General features: G+C 39.9%; 1 protein-coding gene across 1 annotated transcript in view; it reads right to left on the reverse strand.

Moving 5' to 3' along the window:
• ERP44 (endoplasmic reticulum protein 44) overlaps positions 1–23,609 on the reverse strand; it is a 59,422-nt gene that overhangs the window by 28,545 nt on the left and 7,268 nt on the right. The window contains exons 2-4 of the mRNA XM_071554971.1: positions 8,940–9,012; positions 7,103–7,142; positions 4,821–4,936 (exon numbers count right to left, since the gene is read on the reverse strand). Coding sequence (XP_071411072.1) covers positions 4,821–4,936; positions 7,103–7,142; positions 8,940–9,012 — 229 coding nt within the window. The remainder of the gene's footprint in view (positions 1–4,820; positions 4,937–7,102; positions 7,143–8,939; positions 9,013–23,609) is intronic.

Genomic DNA, 23,609 nt, shown 5'->3' on the forward strand with positions numbered 1-23,609 from the left:
CACTCACGACAGCCAGGCCTGCTCTGAGCAGGGCCCCACCAGCAGGCAGCCCATAACCCTTTCTGACAGGCTAATAAAATGGCTCTCCTGAGCAGTGCCATCAACAACCCCTTTGAATCACTTCCACTTTTTATTTTATCCAAGGTAACTCTTTCAGACTGATATTTTTTTTTCCCCAAGCAAAGTGACAGGAATGCAATGAAATCCTCAGCTTGTTTAGAGTTCCATTTATAGTTAATTTATGAACTTCCAAATTTTCTATCCTACTGAGTTATTTTGCTTACCAAAGGCATGGTACCAATACAGTCTAATTTCTGAAGACTAACATTGGCACACAGTGCAGGGATGGCCAGACCAGAGGGATCAGCAGCTCACAGCAGTGGATGAAAACACCACTCATGGACACGTTTTGAAGGGAACAACAATATTCCCTCAACTGTCTGTCCAGCAAAGCACCTCTTTACATCCCATCAATGAGAACTTGGTTTCTGTTTGGAGGCACAAAGATTTATTCAAACTAGCTATTATTTTTTTAATTAACTGAGAAACCAAAGAAAATAATGGTGGAGTAGAATTAAAACCCCAATATATATACACTTTAATTTACAAGAATTCTGTACCACAGCTACTATGTTGAATTCAGAGAAGCTGTCCAAAATGTAAAATCTCCTTCAGAAACATGAGGTCTGTATTGCAACACTCACAAAGAACAGAAACACATGAAAACTATTGTACCAACTGAGTTTCCAATGTTGTTACAAAAAGGATTAAAAAACCCCACAAAAAATACAAAAAGTGAAAAAAATATAAAAATCCCCAAACAAACAAAAACTGCACCAAAACCACCAAACAAAACCTTCTTAACATATATGCAGAAAGGTCTTCTGTAATTTTATATTAGCTATTATAATCAGAAGTGCATAATTTTTATGGTAAGCGAATTACTAATTTGAATCTACCTAAACTACCAGAGATTTTAAGACCACACAATGTAGTGGAACTAGACTGTTTTAAGTTATGAAGGGACAAGGTCTTGGAAGCTGAAAGAGCACCTGTTTCAACTACCTGTTTCATCAATTACCTTGGTGTACATTCCACACCAGGAAGGGCACACCCACGTGGGGAGAGCCCTTCCCAAATCTTCGTTCGTGAAGCTGAGCCACACACACACACAAATACAGCCTGATGGCTTAACTTCACATTTCAGTTATAATTATCTTCCACCATATAATAAACTGGTGCAAAACATAACACATCAGGGGCTTAATGTAGTGTTAATATTCAGATTTTGTATTTAGTCTGATAAGGGTCTAGTGCCTTCCGAAAAACATCTTGGTATTATTGGCTCTAAGAGCAGACAGAATGATGGTTTTGTCATTAAGCATCAAACATTTGGCAGTGCATCAATAATTCTCTTTAATTTGCTGCACCCTCAGAAGGTGGTGTGAGCTGCTGGGCCCTGCAGTGTGCTGCAATAATAGTACATTAAATGGAAAGTATCCGTGCTTGGCTGACCATTCTCAAAGATGTTTCTGAGTGGCCCAAAATTAGCTATTTGAATTCCCTACAGAGTCTTGGCCTCAAAGAGAAACAGAACATTTGCAATGCAAATAATCCACCATCTCCAGAACATCTTTCTAATAGTGAGCTATCAGTGGTATGAAATCTGCAGGTGTAACAAAACCCCACAATATTGACATAAACCTTACAGTGTTGCTAAAATATGAAAGCACATAAAAAATATAAACCTTGTGGGAAAACCCCAAAGCTCTGAAAATCTTGACTCCAAAAATTTTGTAAAATACTACAGCAGGCTAAAGCTGGATAATAGAATAATATTCTCTCTCTTACTATAAAGCTGCCATTACATACATTAACATCAAAGTTTAAATACTTAAAAGTTCAGGACATACTCAATAATTGTATGCCATGAAATGTACCATCGTTTACAACCCAGCAAATAAACACCAGAAACTAAGAATGACATGTACAGCTTTGCTATTTTAATGCAAAAAGGTAAATTGCCTGTCATTAAAAGATTTTATTTTTAATTCTCACATTGTACAGCTTCTGCAGCAGAAGCCATGCTCATCTTCTTCTTAAAGTAAAAACAGAAAGAGTAAATACAGAGAAAAAGCCCTCAGCAACACAGGCAGATTTTACCAGAGTCTTTTGTGAGAAATTTATAGAAAGTTTCATGGTCAATACCTTGACTCAGTGAAAAGATAAAGATGAGCCAACCAGACTGTTACACACCAAGATAAGATTTATTAAGGACAATCATACAAAGCAAGGAAACTGAAAGCATGAATGTTCTTAATTCCCCCTTCTCCTCAAAATGATTCAAGTTAGTTTCAGAAACTACCACTGAGAAAGTGATGGAATATATAAAAAAGTACATACAAAAGTAATTTCAATATTATTTGTGTAGATCCTGCAGTAGATCTCAGAGCAAAGACAGACAAAAAATTCAGTAAGAAAACCAGCAAAGACTACATATCAGGCTTTGCTTTCAATATACTACTCCAGAGGATTTCCTTGCCTTTTAGGGAATGACTTTTAAGGATGACAAATTGGAATTACTTAATGCTATGCTTTTGGTTAAGACCTTCCCAAGTATACACCACAGAAACAGCTGATTGGAAGCAGAAGAAAACATGAGTGAAAAAGAAAGAAGCTAAAAGTATACTGAAGTATTTGAGATCTGGGAAGGTATTACATATCAAAACCACCTGGAAATAAGCCCCCCACAAACAAGCAACCAAAACAAACAAACAATCTCACCCCCCCCTTCAAAAACTAGAAAACAAACAAAAAGCCCCAACCAAAAACTCCATGAGTCGAGAAAAGGCTGTTCAGAAAGGCCATAGGAAAACATTCACTTAACAGACAACATTATAATGACAAAGAAAAAAGTACTATGAGACTCCTAAGTCAAGGAGACTAAAGCATATGTTGTAAAGCACACCGAGTGCAGCCATTCATCTGCTGCTCTGGAAACGCTCCAGGCAGTTACAGCAGTGCATTGTTCCACACAAGGTACATGGTCTGCTCAGAGGAGGAGATTCTGCAGCCCTTGGTTAATAAAGTGCTCTTCGGGAACACCTGTGTTAAAACCTTTGTATCAGTTCCTCAACACATCACAACCATTCCAACACAGGAAGGCAGCTGAAAGCTCCAAGGCTGCTCACATACCTTGGTGAACACTGTCGTGCCTCTTTTCCAGCTGAGGTTATAAAGAGGGTCTTGCATCTGAGTAAGCCAAAGATTAAACCCCAGAGGCCTTTTGGTTTCTGGTGGTTATGAATCAGTCTTACTGATATTTGGCAAGGGACAGAACAGAATCTTTTTTGGCCACTCCTGACAGTTTGAAAAATCAGTGTATTTTACATGTTAGATACCAAGTTGATACTATTTGTTCCCTTAGAGGTTTTTGATTTTTTGATACTTGAAATCTCTTTCAAGATCACAAGTCAGGTGCTTTTAATGTTGGGCAACTATGTTCATGCATACAAAACAGAGCAGAAAACAGTACCAGTGAAAGATGCCCAAGTGGACTTAGTGACTTAAATCTGCAAATAATAACCAAGACACGAGTCAAGAATTCTCATTGCAGGGAAAATCCTTTCCAACATCAAAAAGTTAGATAGTCTAAATGGGAAAGACAAATGTCAATCAAAGCAGCTACTTTGCATAGATATGCACTTGACCTTTTTTCCTGTCCTATTAAATTCTCTCTTCAGATTTTTTGTAACAGAGCACTAAAACACAACTAGTAGGTCAACAGTGAGTCTCAGGGATATGTGTTTCTGGGCATGTGAAAAGCCCAAAGAGGCAACCATTTGCTGGCACGTGTATGAACAGCAAAGCAAAGCTCTGCCCCCTACCTGGTTCTGCCAGAGGGAACTCACAGCCCACCAAGACTCTTGGGCAGAATGAAGACCTGATGTGGTAGTTCTGACCTTGGCAAAATGCCAAGTATTCACCTAGTCAACAGCAGCAGCTCCCCACTTTCCCAGAGGGAGGGAAGGAAGGAAAGAAAAAAAACCCCAAACCACAAACCTGCAATTTACAATAAGGCAGCTCATATTTACACAGAAAAGAAGAAATAAAAATGGGAAAAACCCCAATACACACACATACACCAGAGTAAAGCTAACAGAAAAATATCTACTTCCCCACAAAAGCAGCGATGAGGAATCTCCAGATCTCCCAGCTCAAGGCAGCAATGTCTGTCCTCAAAGACTGCTACCATAATGAGAGGCAGAGCAATTCCTCCTGTCTCTATTTTATATTTGGTTTGGCATCATATGAAATACCTCTTTGGTTAAAGTCAGCTGACAGCCCATATCCCCTTCTATATCTACCAATACAGAAACATGGGGCCTACTGTGAGAAACTAAAGTTTGGCCTAACCAAACCCATCACACCTGAGCAGAACATACTCCTGATTCTGACAAAAGAAGGTTACCCCTTCCTCTTCTTGATTGTGAAGACCTCCATCGTTTGATGCACTGGTGCTTCTCTGACACCACTATGAGCCAGTTCACTTTATAATCCCAGCCACTTTTTTTCCTCATTAAACGAGATAGGCTGAACTGATTTTAAAAAGCATGTTATGGACACTGTGAGAAAGCAGCATTGGAGTTTGCTCTGACAAATTTGGAAGACGAGGTTCACTGATGTAATAAAAGCAGGTCTGGGCCAAATGATGGGGCAGGTACAGATACATTTTAGATTGCTATATAGTATATTCTTCAATACAGTTAATAACTTAGCAGCAGGTTAGCACAGAAAAGCCTAAATCAGGATTTACTTACAATGCTGATCACAGTCTACTCTCGCAAACACCACTTGATTCTTATCTGGATACTCTTCTTTAATTACATTAGAAGCTTCCTCAAAAATAGGATGCAGCATTTGGCTGAAGCGGCACCTGTAAATAGAACATAAAATCAGAACTTCGAAATACTAATTTGAAACATTTTGCTGACTAATGGAATATTTCAATCTTTGAAGGAAAAAGTTAAAAAAAAGAATGAAAAGTTATTGGAAAAAAAAGCACATCTACTTGTAACCATCCCAGTAAATGACTGGATAAATACAGATTCAAAGGAACTTGAGTAATTCAGGTGTGGAAAAAAAGTAATTCTAAATGAATACATAGTTCAAGATATGCTCCTCTGCTTTATCTGCCTGGGAAATACCATTAATCAATTACAAGCCTTTAGGAAATATATTCTGTTTAGAAAGTATATTGTTCTTTTTTTCCTACCTGAATTAGCCATGGGAAAGTAACTATAAAAATGTAGTAAAAGAAGATATTTAAGACTGTTGAGATTCAAATATTCACCATCACCTTCAAGAAATATCACAAAGGGAACTTTCTACAGGTCAACAATACAAGTAGTAGGTATTGTGTATTATATTATTGCTCAAGTTTGGTAGAGTTTGAGCAGTCTGCTTTTACAGCACCAAGAACAAAGAGAACCCTATGGGTCCCTTCTTCCAGTCACATCAGATTTTGAAGCAAATTCTCCTTCTGCCCAAGCTATAGGATTGTAAAGGTGCTTTGGTGGTTTAGGGTCATAATAATGCACAAGCCCATTTTTAATATGTCAATAGAATAATTTTATATTCTGTCCTTCTAAACATATGGCAAAATTTCAAATTGAAGGCAGACAATGGCACTGTAGAAGTTGTCAGAATGAGGCCCCATGGGGCAGACTTGCAGTCAGGCAACCTGCACTGACACCCACCCCAAACCTCACAGCAGCATCTGGGGATGCTGCCACGCCTGACACAGCAAACTGCAAAGTGAAAAGCCAAGCTTTGCTCTTGAAATACAAACAGGCATTAAGTTGATGCTCTGAAAAGGCCTGAGCAGCACACCTGTATGTTACACATCTATGCAGCATCTACATGTTCCATGTGGCTTCCCCGACCCTCATGCCTCTCCACACACCTGGCAGAGCACATGACAGAAACTCATCTGTTCCCATTCAGAGGTCAAGTTGCATCACAGACTGGAGTCTGCTTTGGTGGGGGGTTACTACAGAATGCCCACATGGGATGAGCATAATTAAGGCTGTAAGGTTTTAAAATTATAGCCACTCTAATGTGAATCCACTTGCAAGCACACACAAATCTTTACATTCCCAGTGCATCTGTTCTACAGAGGATCTGGTAAGAGTGAGGATTGCCCTGAAACAGCACACAGTTATCTGGCTGTATCGACTTTTAAAATGTTCCCTTTATGACACACGTATCAGAACATGGATATTTAGCTACCTTTCTGCAGTTTATCATTTGCAAATCCAAAAATGGTTTTACAATGGCAAAACAGACCTCAAATTTCAGTATATTAAATTTACTCTCCATAGGTTTGCTTTCCTTGCTTATCTTTAATATACCCTTTTGAAGTAGTCCATGATCCACCTGCAGATCACAAGCTAAAAATAACCATATTAAGTTTCATTTATTTACTTATTTTAAAAGACAGCCTTAATAGGGTAATTCCATCCAAAACAGGTAAGAGATTAGACCTAGTTTCTTACTTAACTAGTTTTTAGTTTACTGTGATTAAAAAAGAGACATTTCAAAGGGGTATATTGCCTAAATTAATTCTAGCAATGATTCAGTATGCAAGCTGGGTTTTTTTAAATATAATTTCAAGTAAACAGTTCCCTCTAAGTATGTCTTTCACTATGTCTAACCAATTCAGGCCCAAATTCCTTCCTTTTCCAGTTGCTCAGATTTCATCTCTCAATTATTTCTCCAGATCTCCACTCAAAAGGTCTTACAAATTAGAGAAAGAATTTATTTTTTGCGTAATTTCTTTTTTTTCTAGCACATACATATGGGACTAACACAGAAGAAAACCCAGAGTAGAAAATATTCCATTCTTTTTCCTCTGACAGGAGCCTGAGTGAAACACAGGATGGCAGAACTGCAGAAGGGAAAGTAATCAGGATATAAACCAGGAAATAAGTGGTTTGAAAGCAACACACTATGGTATTTTCAACGAGAGAACTACAGCCAAATATGACCGTTTTCAGTAGAGAAAAGTTTAAACACAGAAAAAACAGCGTGAATAACTTACCAATCAGCATAAAAATTAACTAAAGCAACATCTGCATTATCTGAGGGGAAAGAAAAAGAAAAAACCCAATGTCACACTGAGAGGCAACTTCTTAGTTCTTTTATCTGAGATTAGAAAAATAGGCACAAAGAAACTCTAAAAGTGAGTATTTCTACATTATTCAGCATAGAGCTTAGTCTGATTGCTGCAAGACTGCTAGGATAAATCTTATCTGAAATACAATCTGTAACAAATGGGAGAGTGAAGAAAGAGGACTTCAGTCAGGTGTTCTGGTGACTTTACTGATATATTAAAAATGCAAATTCTTAAGGTATTAAGATACAGAAATATTTAAGTGACACACAAAATAAAAAGTAATTCTGGATTTAAAATTAAGGCACTCACATCCATAAATTGTAGTCTAGTGTATCTCTTAAGCATTAACTCTTATTATTTGTAAGTGTTACAAAACAATTAAAAGCTGAAATTCCAACTCTTGGGGTCAGAAGGCTCCCCAACAGGCAGCCTGCCCGTGCAACTCACTCCAGTCAGCTCTTACCTGCCTTATTTAACAAGGAGCTGGATACTAAGGCAAAAGCTAGCAAAGAAATCTTCAGTCCCCCCAAAATGAAAAATACTAAGAGACACTCAAAAAAAGTGCAGTGCTATAGGGATACATGTGATGAGGTAGTGAAATAATGTTCCTATATATTACTTTTCACGTACCATAAAAAACCATAAAATACATCAAAAAAGGGTAAATCTCATGCTCAAAAATAAACTATGATCTTCACAAAATATAACAACCATACTTTAAATTGATTTTAGGAGTAGTAGTGGCCTAAACATGGAAAAAAAAGAAACATATACTGAAATATAGAATATCATCCACAGCTTTGCAAAGGAGAAATGCTGACAAAGCAGAAAATTGACAAGGTGGCAGAGCAGTCACGTGGGAAGACGAAGATGTTAAAAGCCTGGGGATGACACTATGCTGGTAAAGACACTCTTGAGAAGGCTGGGGAACACCACAGTTCTGATTAAAATTACGGCATTAAGGTTTTCATTATCAGAAAGGAAAGCAGGTGGTGAATAGGTAATTAACAAGCACTGAGAAGTTTAGGGTTACATGCAAGACAAAGTATTTATTGAAAGCAATCAGATAAATTTTAAAAATACTTACACTTGGCATATATTTCCTTTTATCAGTAACATTTTATAAAATTATTTAATATTTTCCACTGTATAAAATGTATTTACAAACAGATCTCAGAGCATTCCCATAACATTTGGCAAATTATAGTAGAGACTTTAATAAAAGAGAATAAAGAGATTTTTTCCCCTTCAGTGTATTTGAAACAACATCATAACTTTTTTTTCCTGCAAAGACATGCAAAGGTAAGTTGTGTATTTTTCAGAGGAAAATGGTTCAGACAAGGAATACACATCTTTGTAATGTGCAGATCTCCCTTTTGTGAGTCACCAGAATAAGGGCAGTGCTCTACTTGAAGAAAAGCACAGCTGAATAAGCAAGATAGTTAAGGCCATCACCATGGGTTTCACTTGCTGCTGGTTTTTGGGGGAACTTTTAAAATGCCCTCTGGACAGGTTTTGGTTATGTCATCAAGCATTCCCATCTGCAAACAGGACACCAGTTATTTTTCTTAGACACTTCCAACTCTCACTGCAATACATTAGTTCAGACAGCTAATTTTGACCACAGGCATTTAATATTTCTAAGCCAATTACAATTCATATATTCAAAGCTAGGGTATGCATATTCATTTAATAACACTGCAATACTCACACAGATAAGTAACTGCAGTCATACAAAGAAAAAATTATTCAAAGTACTCACTTAAAATGTCATCTATATTTCCACTATCTAGACTTGTTATTTCACTTCTTGCTGGATTAAAAAGCCAAGACACCTAAAAAAAGAAATTAAACCAGTAAGGTATGCAAAATTTCAGCAATAAAGTAGTAACTTATGGATGATTTTGAAGTGTTGCTGTTCAAAAGCTGAAGAACAACAGTAAAAGAACTGTAATTCAGTCCATGCATTTCAGATGATAGCAGTACAACAAATATACAATTTACAGATACAATGCACTTCCACATTTGAAGCAAAATTAGCTATCTCTTAACATGATTCCTTATTGTGTAGGTAGAAATGTTATAGGTAAATTTTGCACCTTTAAGAATAATATAAGTTCACTCAGAAGAAAGAAACAAACCCCCATTTTAGCCACCTAACAACCTCATGCAGCCCAGAGGCACCTGGGCACGGAGCTGAACCCAGCAATTGTCCCCATCACTCACAGAGCTTGTCTGGCTAAAACCTTCTCATTAAGTAAAGCCTTAGTTGCCTGCATTTTTATTGCTGTTTTAGGAAACGGTTTCAGGATATATAACTCAGCTAACTACAGTGTTACCTCCTTCTGTATTTTTACTTGACACAGCTTTAGTCCCAGCATGCTACAGTCACAACAGACTAAAAAAACTGAGGTAGGACATCAGCCAAATAATTCCATTACAAAGCAGCACATGTATTACTCTTAATCCAGCTTTCACAGCAACACACAGTTTCACTGAAGAGCACTCTCATATTCGCTGCAACAGGCCCAGTTATTCTTTTCCCAAAATGCAGTGAAGGAAGAGAGGTGGGGGGGAAGGAAAAAAGAGTTACTCTTCTATCCCAGATGAGAGAGGTATCAGTGAATTACAACTTATTTTTGCTTTGAGAGAGAAAAGCATGCAAATTTTTGAGGGGGACAATACAGATTCTGGTCTTGGCCATGAATGTTTTCATCCTGAGCAACCTGGTCAGAAAGTCATCGCTTCCCTAAGCAGGGCCAGGGCTTGGACCAGATGCTGTGTCTGCTGTGATGCCTTTTCAGCTTCGTGTATGGTTCCTCAGCTGACAGAGATAAGGAGAAAGGAAAAGGCAGGTTTTGGCATAGAACTGACAGGAAGGCACAGGTCAAGGAGGCAGAGACCAGAGATTCCCAGGGACACCTGCAAGGATTGAGTCCTCACACTGAGATGTGGCAGCACAGACATACAGAGACTATTGATGTTCCTGCAGACTCAGTTTACTCCTTGCAGAGGCAAAGAAAATCTGCTTACGGCTAAAGAGAGAGAGCTCACAAAAGTCCCCAAGAGAAAACATAGCTGGAACCATGAAGACCATCCAAATAAAACCACACAGAGCAGCTGGATACAAGGAACCAGTGATACAAGGATGTGTGTCTATGGAGGAGTCTGAGACCTATTCTGAACCTTTCCTAGAGCTGTGAGTACAGAGAGAAGCCTCCAGGATATGCCTGCCTTCAACACTGTTTACAATTGATCAAAAGACTCCTGCAATGTCACACATCAAGTTTCCTAACAATTGCTGCAAGTGTATATCAAATATTTGCCTAAAAAAAAAAAAAGGTGCCAAGCTAGATCTCTGCCTTTCTTAAGATCAGCTTCAAAAATGGTGGGAAATTTCTACAGCAAGAGACTGCCAATAGCTCTCAAACTATCCCTGTAAACGGCACACAGGTGAGATCTGCAGCTATCATTTTCAATTCCTTCTCAGTTGTGGATCACCAGCCATTTCTGGATACTGATCCATTTGTATTTCCCATGTAGAGGCCCCTGGGTAGCCCATCCAAGCCATCTAACATTACAGGCTGAAAAACACACCAGCTGTTGCAATACAAAATATATACCAGTGGTCCTAATTGAACAAGATACTGGTCTTAAATGCAAGTCTCAGATTTGTGGTGGAGTCTCCAGTGTCTTCCCATGGCACTCTTAACAGCCTGAGACAATTGCCTGAACTGTGGCTTTAAGCAGACTGGAGAGAAACGAAACTTATGGTTGAGCTGTGAGGTCCGTAGATGAAACAGGCAGTGTAACAACACAATCAGCCAAAAAAAAGTCTGATTAAGCCAGCTTTGCAATGCACAAGATGCAGCAGGCCAGTATTAGGGAAGTTCCTTTGAAGACGCTGGCATTGCGGAATACTGAGCAGCAAGAAGGTAGGACTCTGCCTTCAGTCTTTGCTACATGTATCTGCATCCACACCTGCGAAATTATCCCTAGAGGGGCAACTGGTGATGGCCACCATCACTGCAGACAGCTCCCCATCACCCCTTGTTTGGTGCATGGGGTGACAATTCCCATGGTGTTGCTATGGGAGGTGTTGGTAGCAGCAGTGATGTTTGCAGTGAGCAGTGGGTCAGGTCAGCACGGGCAGGAGCTGGCACAGTTTTTGCTTGCACGCACAGGCTGTTTTGCTGCAAATGTCAGGATAGACCTGACAATCGAAACAGTAGCTATGATTAACAGTAACAGCTGGAATATTGCTCTAGGTAATAAAGGGTAGGATAACCCAACACTGATTTTGTTGGTTGTCATCTGATCCTACCACAGGTGACTTTGTAAACCAGCGTTCCAAGGCTTCAATGGGATGAAGTTCAATAAGGCCAAGTGCCGGGTCCTGCCCTTTGGCCACAACAACCACTGCAGTGCTACAGGCTGGGCACAGAGTGGCTGGAGAGCAGCCAGGCAGAAAGGGACCTTGGGGTACTAATTGACAGGAAGCTCAACATGAGCCAACAGTGTGCCCAGGTGGCCAAGAAGGCCAATGGGATCCTGGCCTGGATCAAAAATAGCGTGGCCAGCAGGACCAGGGCAGTGACCCTTCCCCTGTACTCTGCATTGGTGAGGCCACACCTTGAGTGTTGTGTTCAGTTCTGGGCCCCTCAGTTCAGAAAGGATATTGAGGTGCTGGAGCGAGTCCAGAGAAGAGCAACAAGGCTGGTGAAAGGACTTGAGCACAACTCCTATGAGGAAAGGCTGAAGGACCTGGGATTGTTTAGCCTGGAGAAGAGAAGGCTCAGGGGAGGCCTTGTCACTCTCTACAACTACCTGAAAGGAGGTTGTAGCCAGATTGGCCTCTTAGGCATCCAGCAGTAGGACAAGAGGGCATGGGTTTAAGCTCTGCCAGGGGAGGTTTAGTTTGGGCATCAGGAAGAAGTTCCTTACAGAGAGAGATGTCAGGCATTGGAATGGCCTGCCCAGGGAGGTGGTGGATTCTCCGACCCTGGAGGTTTTTAAGGTGAGAGTGGACGTGGCAGTGAGTGCCATGATCTGGTAATCAAAGTGGGGTTGGATTAAGGGTTGGACTTGATAATCTCAGAGGTCTCTTCCAACCCAACTGATTCTATGATTCTATTCAGCTGCCCTGCAAGGCCTCAATCTCTCATTACCTTGAAGACCAGAGTTACTTATCCTGCTTATAATCTTGGACAATGCTTGTTTACACAGAAAATCCACACGAGCCTCTAGAAAGCAGGAACTTCTCAGCTGCTGCACACAGCTCTGCATTACCATTCACTTGGAAATAATTTCCACAGTGGGTTTTGGTGAAACTGTTTTCATGGGAGTTCAGCAGTTTGTGTTGTCTAAAAACACACAAAAGGCAAGGTATCTACTTCTTAAATCCACATGGCCTTTTCTAGAATAGCTTTCCAGCAGAAACACAAATCTTATCTAATAGGATAAATTACACATAAATTAAACACAGGATAGATAAGCATATTATTTGCAGTCGGGAAATCGGCTGCATTACTGAGCAGATACACTTAAACGGATCAGGAACTGCAGCCACATTTGTACATTGCAACAACACACTTCACTTGCAATGCAAATATTTACCTGCACCATGAAAGGACACCCCCTACTAACTAGTGAGATCTTAGTTAGAAAAAAGGAACCAAAACTACTACTACTTTACAGCACAAATGAAGATTGTGATTGCTTTTTCAACCCTTATTGTGGAAAAATGCAGTGCAAGCTGCAGGTATTAAGACAATAATACTAAAACAAATACCCTGAACATCTTCATATACTGAAAGTGAAAAAGAAATTAAGCCATGTATCCTATCTCCCCTTGATATTACTGTAGTGCAATAATGCTGAAACAAAGAGCATCTTTCCCCAAAGGTCGCACAAAATCTGAGATAATTGAAATACTTTTCCACTAGAAGTATGAAATTCTGTTTTGTCAAATATATTCATAATCACCATCTTGAACATTTTATACTGACTAAATAATAGTAGGTGCCAAACTCTTCATAAGTTGATAAGACTCAGGGAAAAAAGCATTCCCTGAAGAAATGTCAATAAATATGCAAGACCCCCTTCAGCAGAAGCCTTCGTTAAGGTATAATGCCTGTAAGGAAGAAAACACATCCTTCTGACCCAGCAATCTTGCTGTTCCATGAGAGGCAAGAGGGTTTAAATATTACCCCTATTAATATTGAACATGAAGGAATACAAATTCATATTTAATTACTAAGAAGTTATGCTGTTTTGATACTGTTTTTGACCTTTTTTGGGGCCTGTGCTTTATACCCATAGGCAGAAAACCAGACATTTTTGAGCAAATAAATTCTGAATATCAGCAACACACTTTATAAAATAGGTATTGACCACATGTTCTGGAAACACACTGGCTAAAAAAAGTATTCAGAATTTTTTACTTTTAAATGCAGATTTTGCATTCCACTGACCTATGGCAGAAGGACACACGAATGACTGTTCATGTTTGTACCTGAAGAAATAAAATAATTTTCAAACTGACGTCAAAAGATAGCTACAAACTCACTGAAGCAAGCATCTTGAAAAAAATAATTCAGAAGGAAAACTGGTTATGTAAGTACACCTGAAAACAACTGAGGTTGCTGCCTTTACACTGGATAAAATTAGGTGTGTAGATAGATAGATAGATAGATAGATAGATAGATAGATAGATAGTTGGTATATACATATTTCTATTTTAAAATATTTAAACTATGCAAATCTAAAGGTAAAACTAAAGAGTTGTGAAATAAAAATATTTTGAAAAATAGAGCAGAATATTAAAATAGTAAATACTTAAGTGAAATTGCACAAGTTATATTAGCAAGTTTATAATCTACTCAGAGACATTTAACACTAAGAAAAGGGACAAGATAAACTATAGACTAAACCAAACGAATGCAGAAAGCTTTATGCACTTACAGAATACATTGCTGGAGGGAAAAAGTCAAGAACTGCACTATGTCTTCACAAAGATAACATTTAGCTCATATGAGGGGAGGGAATAAGAGGAGATGACATGTATTTCTGCTCTTCTGGTTCTCAGAAACACTGGCAAATAAAGCAGGAACATCATGGCTCAGGTTCCTGGAAGTTTCTGAAGATAACACTTGCTATGTTTTTACTGGGAAGTTTAATTAATACAGAAATGTTAGTATTCTGATCAAATTTTGATCCTCACAAAGTTAGCCAATGACTTGGAACACTTCTCAGAGCCAATACCAGTCACGTCTGAAGAGTAACTACAAATTATCTGAGATTTACTCTGATTGTTTCTAATGAAAGACCTGAAAGCTCTTACCATCCTTCCCTGACACTACGCAATGCCACACAAGCCTGGACAAAACCTACTCAGGTCACCCCCAACAGCAACCTCTGCCAGGTTTCACATCTGTTTCCCAAAGAGCAAATTAAAGCACACCCAGTTTCAACTCACTTTCTACTGACAGTGTCGCTGTTCAATTGCCACTCCACACATCCAATTAATAAAGCCCACAGGTTATTCAGGAGATTCAGGTCAAACTTTTATCAACATTTTACTCTTAACAGTTAGTGCTGATCTTTAATTGCTAACTGGACACAAGACACAGGCCTATGGGTTTAGTAGTATTTGTTTTTCAGGTTTATCCTACTTTACATGCCACTTTCTTGCAGAAGAGTTTAACAGCTTAAATCTTGAAACTACAAGAAAAGGAAAATAAAAACAGGTCTGTTACATTTTAGTCCATGGTTTTACTTTTTAATGCACATAAAGAAACAGAGGTCCTCATTTCCAAAGCAAACTGTCCAAAGAATACAGAAATGCATTCTTGGAGCGTTATGATTTCTAAAGAGTGGCCCCGTGGTGTAAAGGAGAGCACTCTGGACTCTGAATCCTGGGTCCTGAGTTCGAGTCTCAGTGGGGACCATCCCCTGGCAGTTCAATGTCTCCCTGCCATCCCATCCCGTCACATCTTGGATGCTCAGCAGGGTCAGCCCCGCTTAGTACCGGGTGTTGTGACAGTCCTGAGGACTTCACTGTCACTGTCCAAGCTCGCTCAGCCGTGGCAGTAGGACCTCAGGAGTTAAACGGTGGGGCCAGTTCTGCACACGCTGTGCCTCTCCTAAAAAATCCCCTGCGCAGGCTGGAAGGGCACACCCACGTGGGGAGAGCCCTGCCCAAAGCTTCGTTCCCAAAGTCTGGCCATACATACATGATTTCTAATTAGTACTACACCTGCAAGGCAGCCAACAAGAGCAGCCTTCATTTTCAGTTGCTAAACTTCCCATTTACCTTTTCCTGCTGCTGGGAAATCTCAAAGGCACACAACTAAACTGTCTTTCTCCTCTAACACAAAACCATTTTACATTCTCCAGCCAGCTCCAGCCCACTTCTAATCCAGACTGACATGCTGAAGTTCCTGCCTGAAGTCCCAGCCCCACAGGACTCTGTGGCTGACTCTCAGTCCCTAAGTGCCTCTTTCTTTATTCATGCCCCTGATCTGCTGCTGCTCTGAGGTCTGCATTAAACTGCTGGACAACAGGAAGCAGACGGTTTTACAGCCTGCTCTAGGATGATACAAATTGAAAGCAATCCCAGGAGGCAGCAATGCCAATGCTGGCAGACATTGTGAGAGCCCCTGAGTTTTGGCTTCAGAACATCAATCAGGAGCATCTCGCTGGCAGCATTCCCAAAAGCCCTACCTACAATGAACCCCAAAGTTCAGAGCAGAGAGAGATAACAGTAAATAGAGATCGGTGAGGAAAAATTAAAAGGGACATTTTTCACCCTCTCAGTGAGAGCAGTTCAGCTCTTGCCACCACTTGATTCCAGGCTGTGCCCAAACATTTTCCTAACTCTGACTGCTGCCATCCCTGTTGATTATGCAGCATTTTCATTAGTAATGGAAGCTGCTTTCATGACAGGGCTATGAGACAGAGCTGTATTAGATCAAAACACTAACTAACAATCACTTCTGCTTTATGTTTTAGCTTTCAGAGCAATGTTTAAATGTGTAACAAAGAATCATCTTCCTATTATTCTTGACTCAAAAACCATATATTAATCAGGGAAACAAAATGCTCAAGGGAAGCTCCTTAAAATAGATTTAAAGAGTGCAGTTACTAACTTTCGTAAGAACAGAAAAAATATCTAACTAAAGATAATATATATTAGAAAAGTAAACTTACTTCTTTAGCCTTGACAGACAATTCACTTTTATACTGATTTAACCAAGCAGTGCTACAATTGCACAGAACTAGGCAGAGAACACCACATTAAAAAGTGGTAACGTGATTTTTTTTCTCCACATATCTTGTCATCTACTCTGATTTTAAGTGTCTGGAAGGAATATTGGTGTAGCTACATGTCTTATTAATACCAAAGAACTTTATTCCCAATGAAAATACTGGAAACAAAACCAAAAACCACTACCACCAAAAATCACAATTTATAATGATATCTTTGAAAATCCAAATTACATTGCTTTGAAACTCCAAATCAGGACAAAGAACTTAGAGCTGATGGTTCCTACAACTGAACTTAACACAGAAGCAAAGGAGTTGTAGGAGTGTCATGTACAACTGGGAATGATTCACAGCCACAGAGATCTCTCAATGGCCTGAAGCACTGAAGATTCCCAGAGAAATGGGTAAATTAACCTCTCAACAGTTTCTGAACTATTCTTAGAAGACACAAGATGTTAATTCAAAAACTCCATTGCAGAGATGAAAATTCAACCTCAGTATCACAAAGTGCCATTCAATGCTCCGCATTTTCCCATGAAGCTGTTATAGCAGAATCATGACCCAAGCACAATTCCAAAGCTTAAATCTCTGGGCACAAACCTATGGATCACTGTCTCTCATAGAAATCTTTAAGGTAGGGCTCAAGAAATGACATGAGGTGTGCCTAAAAGTGTTACGGAGATAAGACCTGCAATTGATTTTCAGGTTCATCTGTAATTTTTAGTTATTCCTCTTGGTCTGGAGGGAAAAGGGTAATCTCCACTGGTTCCCATGTCTTAAATGTCCACTTAGAGGCAACACAGTCCATACACTACAGGAGATGTAAACAGATGTCTGAACAACTGCATTACTTTGTGAATGATGTTCAGAGTGCTCCACATCCTCAGAAACAGGAATCTCCCTTGAAGCCTGTTTCACAGCTTTACAGCCATGAATTCTGCTCCCCAGGACACTAAACTCTGAACCTTTAGATATTTTACATACCAAACTTCATCTTTCACACAAGCAGCAAGAATTCCCCTGAAAGAAAAGATCTAATTTGCGCAGCTTTCTAAGAAATAACCACAACCTCATGTTCTGATAACTTTTTTTTCCATGTCTACCAACTGCTCTGATTATTTGGCAACAGTGCAAAGATGCACTTTCAAAAAGGAATAAAGCACATAAAATACAAATGCAATCTTTAAAATGATAAGCACAAATTAAACAGCTGCTGCTGTATATGAAAACCAGCACCCTCAAGGTTCTCAACCTGTTAAAGTGTGATCCAGCACTATGAAATAAAGGGCAGCTCAGTCTTGTCAAGACTCTGGAAGGCCAGAAGAGCAGAATAGTTTGCTGCCCCTTTTTCACCAAAAAAATTAAAAAGACCCTGTTCTGTATTTGGGCCATTGCTATCACATGTAAAACCCATTACCAAAAACATTTATTGTAGACAGTTTAAACCTTGGACTTGAAATATTTTGGAAATTATTTTGATGTGTAACAATAGAGAAGAAATTGTGAGTCCTTTCATATAAACAGTCGAGTGCAAATAGAAGGCTTATTAATAACTGTGTTTTGAGAGGTACATGGACCATTACAGAAAGCAACACACTACCCTCTTACTCATTATGATCCTCTACAGTCTTTCCTGGGGCCTTTATTACAGTCTTTACATACAGGGATGTTGCAGAACAAGAAATTAGACACTTTCTTTTTTAATAACATGTATGTATGGTTTGTTCACTCCTTGACTGCTGATGAAACTACTTATTAAAATGAAACAAGAACTTCCATGGAACTCCTTCTGTGGAAGGAGTGGCCACGGAATTCAGAATCTCTCCTTCAAAGCATAATCTTGGAGAGAAAACCAAAAGTAGATGCAGTGTTTCAACAAGAAACCATATTTCCCATGTCACATGAATGTTGGATACCTTGGAATAATCTGAAGGACTGAACATATTACTGGTTAATTGAATTTTCCATACTTGGTGCCTACATACACTCTACTGCTTCAAAAATAACACAAATTCTATTTTGGTAGATTCTAATACATACTGAGTTTATTCTTCAAAACAAAACCAACTCATTTCAAGTGAAATGATCAATGTCAACACTCACTTCCAGCCACTTATCTTTTTATTAATTACACAACATAATTGCAATGCAGATACATTTTTACTCCTCTGCTACAAAGCATAAAGTTCTCAGATCTTGGCATTATCAAGAGAAGTGTGAACTTTTAGCAAAGACAACACTGTACAGCTTTACCTTTCAGGCTGGAACTTGCTTTAAATGTAGGAATGAATTACCAAAACCAACTGCTCAACTGCCAAAATAAGGGCTACTGTAAACACACATCAATTAGCCCTTCAGGATAAAAATACCTAAGAATCAATTTAGATAAAATAGCAGTCAGGTGGCATAATAAAAATGCAGTGCTGGAGAAATCTGCATTTCATGTATTCTTCCGATTTATAGCTGAAATACCACAATCCTGCAGCTCTGGATGCTGGCCCCGCACTGCTTTAAACCATGCAGCTGAGGTACTGGGGTTAATGAGGGGGGAAGAGGGCAGTAAAAGTGACAAACAGGCAAACAAAACAAAACGCTTAAATGAAAAATACAGCTGGGGTCATACTCCTCACCCAGCCCACCCAAAAGAATGGAAAACATACTGGTTTAACTTGTACGCTAAAGACAAATTAAGGAAAAAGAAGTGGACAAACCAGTGTCTGATAACACTGCTTTAATTGTACCATTCCCCTCAGTGCTGCTGCCAATTTGTACTTCCAGACAACAAAACCCTTTTGAAAGTACAGAATCACAGCCACCTTGATTCGGGTCATTCTTATTTGACACTAAAGACAATGACGATTAGAACTAAACAAAGGAGCAACACCCCTAAGGCAGAGCAGCAAACACAGGGATGATTCCATGACAATCAGCCATTCAGGTTAAACTCTCGCCCTCTTCCAGTTTTAGCATGACACGATCATATTACACCCTGCAATCTCCTCCAGAATTAACCTGCACATGAACACAGACACAACCACCCCTGTTTATTAATCTCAGATCCAGAGCTTTTAGCAATAATACTTCCAATATCTGAAGAGAAAAAAATCATAGAATCGATTGGGTTGGAAAAAACCTCCGAGATCATCAAGTGCAACCCTTGCTCCAACTCCAGTCCATTTACCAGATCATGGCACTCAGTGCCACAGCCAATCTCACCTTAAAAACCTCCAGGGATGGTGAATCCACCACCTCTCTGGGCAGCCCATTCCAATGCCTGATTACTCTCTGGAAAGAATTTTTTTTCTGATCTCCAACTTAAATTTCCCCTGGCAGAGCTTGAGCCTGTGCCCCCTTGTCCTATTGCTGAGTGCCTGGGAGAAGAGACCAGCCCCCACCTGGCCAGAACTTCCCTTCAGGTAGTTCTAGACAGTGATGTGAGGTCACCTCTGAGCCTCCTCTTCTCCAGGCTAAACAACCCCAGCTCCCTCAGCCTCTCCCCACAGCACTTGTGCTCCAGTCCTTTCACCAGCCTTGTAGCTCTTCTCTGGACCCGCTCCAGCACCTCAATATCCTTTCTGAACTGAGGGGCCCAGAATTGAACACAACACTCAAGGTGTGGCCTCACCAACGCAGAGTACAGGGGAAGGATCACTGCCCTGGTCCTGCTGGCCACGCTATTTTTGATCCAGGCCAGGATCCCATTGGCCTTCTTGGCCACCTGGGCACACTGTTGGCTCATGTTGAGCTTCCTATCAATTAGTACCCCCGGGTCCCTTTCTGCCTGGCTGCTTTCCAGCCACTCTGTGCCCAGCCTGTAGATCCATCTTGTGCCACAGATTTTTGTTTTCCTTCAACATGATTGAGATGCCAGTTTCCCTCAGATTATCTCCTAATATTTCAGCAGGAACTTAAGGTTTTGTTTGTGCTCTATCAAAAGCGAGCTCCAGTTCTTTGTGATGCAGCTGTTGGTAGCGTGTGAAGTGTTTGCCCATCCCGTAAAGCCATTGAGAAATACAACTCCATAGCTGCATTCTCACTGACAACTTGGCATTGGAAAAATCTTCCAAATTAAATGAGGAAAGAAAAGATACCTGTTAAATTAATTCCCTGGCTTTCTTCCATTGAAGACCATTGATTAAAGCAACGCTACTTGAACCTGAAGAGAAAAATTCACCTTTGGCACCACAGCCGGACGTACCTTGAGGAATGAGTGGCTAATTCAGGCTGCATAGGAGCTGTTTTCTTTCTACCCTGAACAGCTGCTAAAGGGCCTGCACACACGCAGCCAATTTATCCTAGATGACTCTGGACAGCAGAAGAGTAAAGAATGCAGAGGACAAGACACATGCCATGAATATTTTGAAATGCACAAATCATACAGAGATAGTCCATTGCTGGTTTATCCTCCCTCAACCAATATTAAACCTGCCAGCTTCAAGCTGACTCCCACAAAAATATTCAAGCAGGTATTCCGGACTGGTCCTAAAAATAGTATGAACACATTAGCAGGGTGCAGTGCTTGAACTGGGAACAAGTATTGGACATCCGGGCTCTGCAGTGAACCAACTTGGTGTAGCAAACATGGAGAAACTGCTGCGACCAAAACTGTCACCAAAACCCTCAGCAAGGGATTTATTGTAATATAATGTTCAACAGCTATATAATACTAACTGTATGTGTGTATTTGCCCCGGTTTAGCAAATTCTGCTAGCCTATGTCGACAGAAAAAAAATGCTAAAAAGGAAAAGACCTCCCTCCCCTGCAATTTTACCTTTTTAACCAGAGCAGTTTTACATGACATTCAAAGGCAATTCCAGAGAGGCCTGCACACTCCTGAGCTTCCTTCACTAATTAACAGATCATTAGTAGGAGAGAACCCCTAACTGTTCACCCCCTGCACCACATACTCTCTTAATTACATTTGTGAGGCAAACACTTTTTCTTTCAGTCGTTCAGTCCAAAATCCCAAGTGAATTGACTCAATGAGGAGAAGGAAGAAAAAAAAAGAAAAAAGGAAAAAAAGTTTTTTCATATACATGTTTATGAAGATTCATAACTTTTAAGACTGGCAAAGAATACAGGAGCTAAGTGCTTTCAGGATTTCAATGAAAAGGGATTTCAATAAACTATAAGAGTCAGAAGTGATAGACTGACTAAAGGAACAAAAAACTTCTGGGATTACAAATATGGATACATCAATGAAAAGCTTTCCCTTTGTGAAGCTTTTGAGAAAGTTAATTATATCATCACTTCATAATCATGACAGCCATGGGAAACAGCAAAACACTATCACAGCTGTTGTTTTCTTTTTTTGAGACCATTGGAACAGGCACCTATTCCTTGCCTTTCAAAATACTTCCTTGCAGAGTTCCTAATGAACAAGTTCTCTCCATGTTTATGTCCAATTGCCACACACATCCACTTGGAGATAAAATATAAGCTTTACTGCCAGTTATCTTACAACAGAGATTAAACTGCTCTTCTTTTCTCATTTTCACAAATCTATGAAAATAAAACTCAGAAAACTTGACAGCCTTACAGACTTTTTTTTTTGGATGCACCTCAATGAAACACAGACAAGAACCACCGATGCCAGACAAGACAGAAGACATACTGGCTGCAAAAAGTATGTGAAGGAACCAGGTCATTTACTTAACTCTCTAGATCCCTACCTTCTCCTCAGGTTCATTTTTATGAATACAAAGTTTCAGTCACTACAGAAATCTAAGCCACAGAGAAGTACATTCCTTTGAAACTGAATGCAGCAAAACACATAGCTGCAATCTCCCAGTGGGTTAGCCTATCATTCATTTTGGTCCCAAAGTGAAGCAGCTGCGAGACTCCAACACATAGAATGGGGTAATTTATGTCTTCCAGGAAGGAAGCCATTGGGCTTCCAGTGTTTCACTTCATGGCTGCTGCTGAAACTGTCACATACAGGTCACCAACAACCGGGGCTCACACTAAATCCCATCTATAATCTACTATGATAGTTACTTTTAATAAAGAGTATCTTACAGAACCACTGAATAAAGCAACAAGACCTGAAGGCACTCAGGTCTTAATAACAATTCAGGCCACTCATAGAACATGGCTCTGAAGGCCAAAAGGGCCCACGAGAGCCTGTCCATCTTCAAGGACTAGCTCTTTGCAGTACAAACCCAATTCACTTCACTGTGCAAGAACTGGTGTGGCAGAAGACAGAATTTCTGGATGAGTTTAAAAAAAAAAAAGAAAAAAAGGAAGCACACAGAGGTAGAGGTAAGCAAATAAATACTTTGTAGGAGTAGAAAAACAGTGCTTGAACAGGCAGCAGTCCAAGCTCAGCTGGAGCTGAGAGAAGGAACTTAAGGGTAATGCAGAAGGTTTCTACGGGTACGCTGGCAACAAAATGAAGAGTAAGAAAATTGCAGGCCTGCTGCTCAACTAGCAGGGGACATAATGACAAAGTACATGGAAAAGGCTTAGACACTCAGTGTTGTCTTTGATTTTCTAGTGATGAGTCCTGAGGCTTCTGGTAGAGAACTAGGGAACAGCAGCATTACCCACATGAGCAGGAGACCAAGTTAGAAAGCTCTCAGGCAAATGGGATGTACGGAGAGCCACAGACCCAGACCAAATGTATTTTCCTGGGTCACCAGGAGAGTTATTGTTATGGATTTGGCCAGGTGGGCCTAAATTTAGGTTTTAAAGTTGAGCTAGGCCTAGGATTGTCAGCTGATTTAAACTGGGTTGAGCTAGCTCACAGCTGACTTCTTCCAGCCAATAATATTGTATTCCATACCATACCACATCATCTCAAAGGGTGTAAAATCCAGTGTGTGGGAGTGGCTTGTTCAGCTGCCTCACAGCTGTGGTGCCAGCAAGACACTCTGCCGTCCCAGGAGTGATGGGGAGGCCCAAGCCCGGAGCACCAGCTTACCATCATGTTATCTTAGGGAAGTAAAATGTTTGTTCTTAGCTTTTCTCTCTGCTTAAGTCTGTCTCTGAAGAATTGACTTCTCTAGAATGATTTGTAGTTTACTGAGAAGTGGGAAATTATTTCTTGTTATACATAACTTGTGTAAGTGTGTGTTATATTGTATTTTCCTCTTAATTTTCTCTTTTCTGTATAAATACATGTAGTTAGTTTCAGCATAAACCTGGTTTGAAGGTTTTTTCTTTT

Source organism: Pithys albifrons, chromosome 4 (assembly GCF_047495875.1).
Source record: "Pithys albifrons albifrons isolate INPA30051 chromosome 4, PitAlb_v1, whole genome shotgun sequence".
NCBI classification, from domain to species: Eukaryota; Metazoa; Chordata; class Aves; order Passeriformes; family Thamnophilidae; genus Pithys; species Pithys albifrons.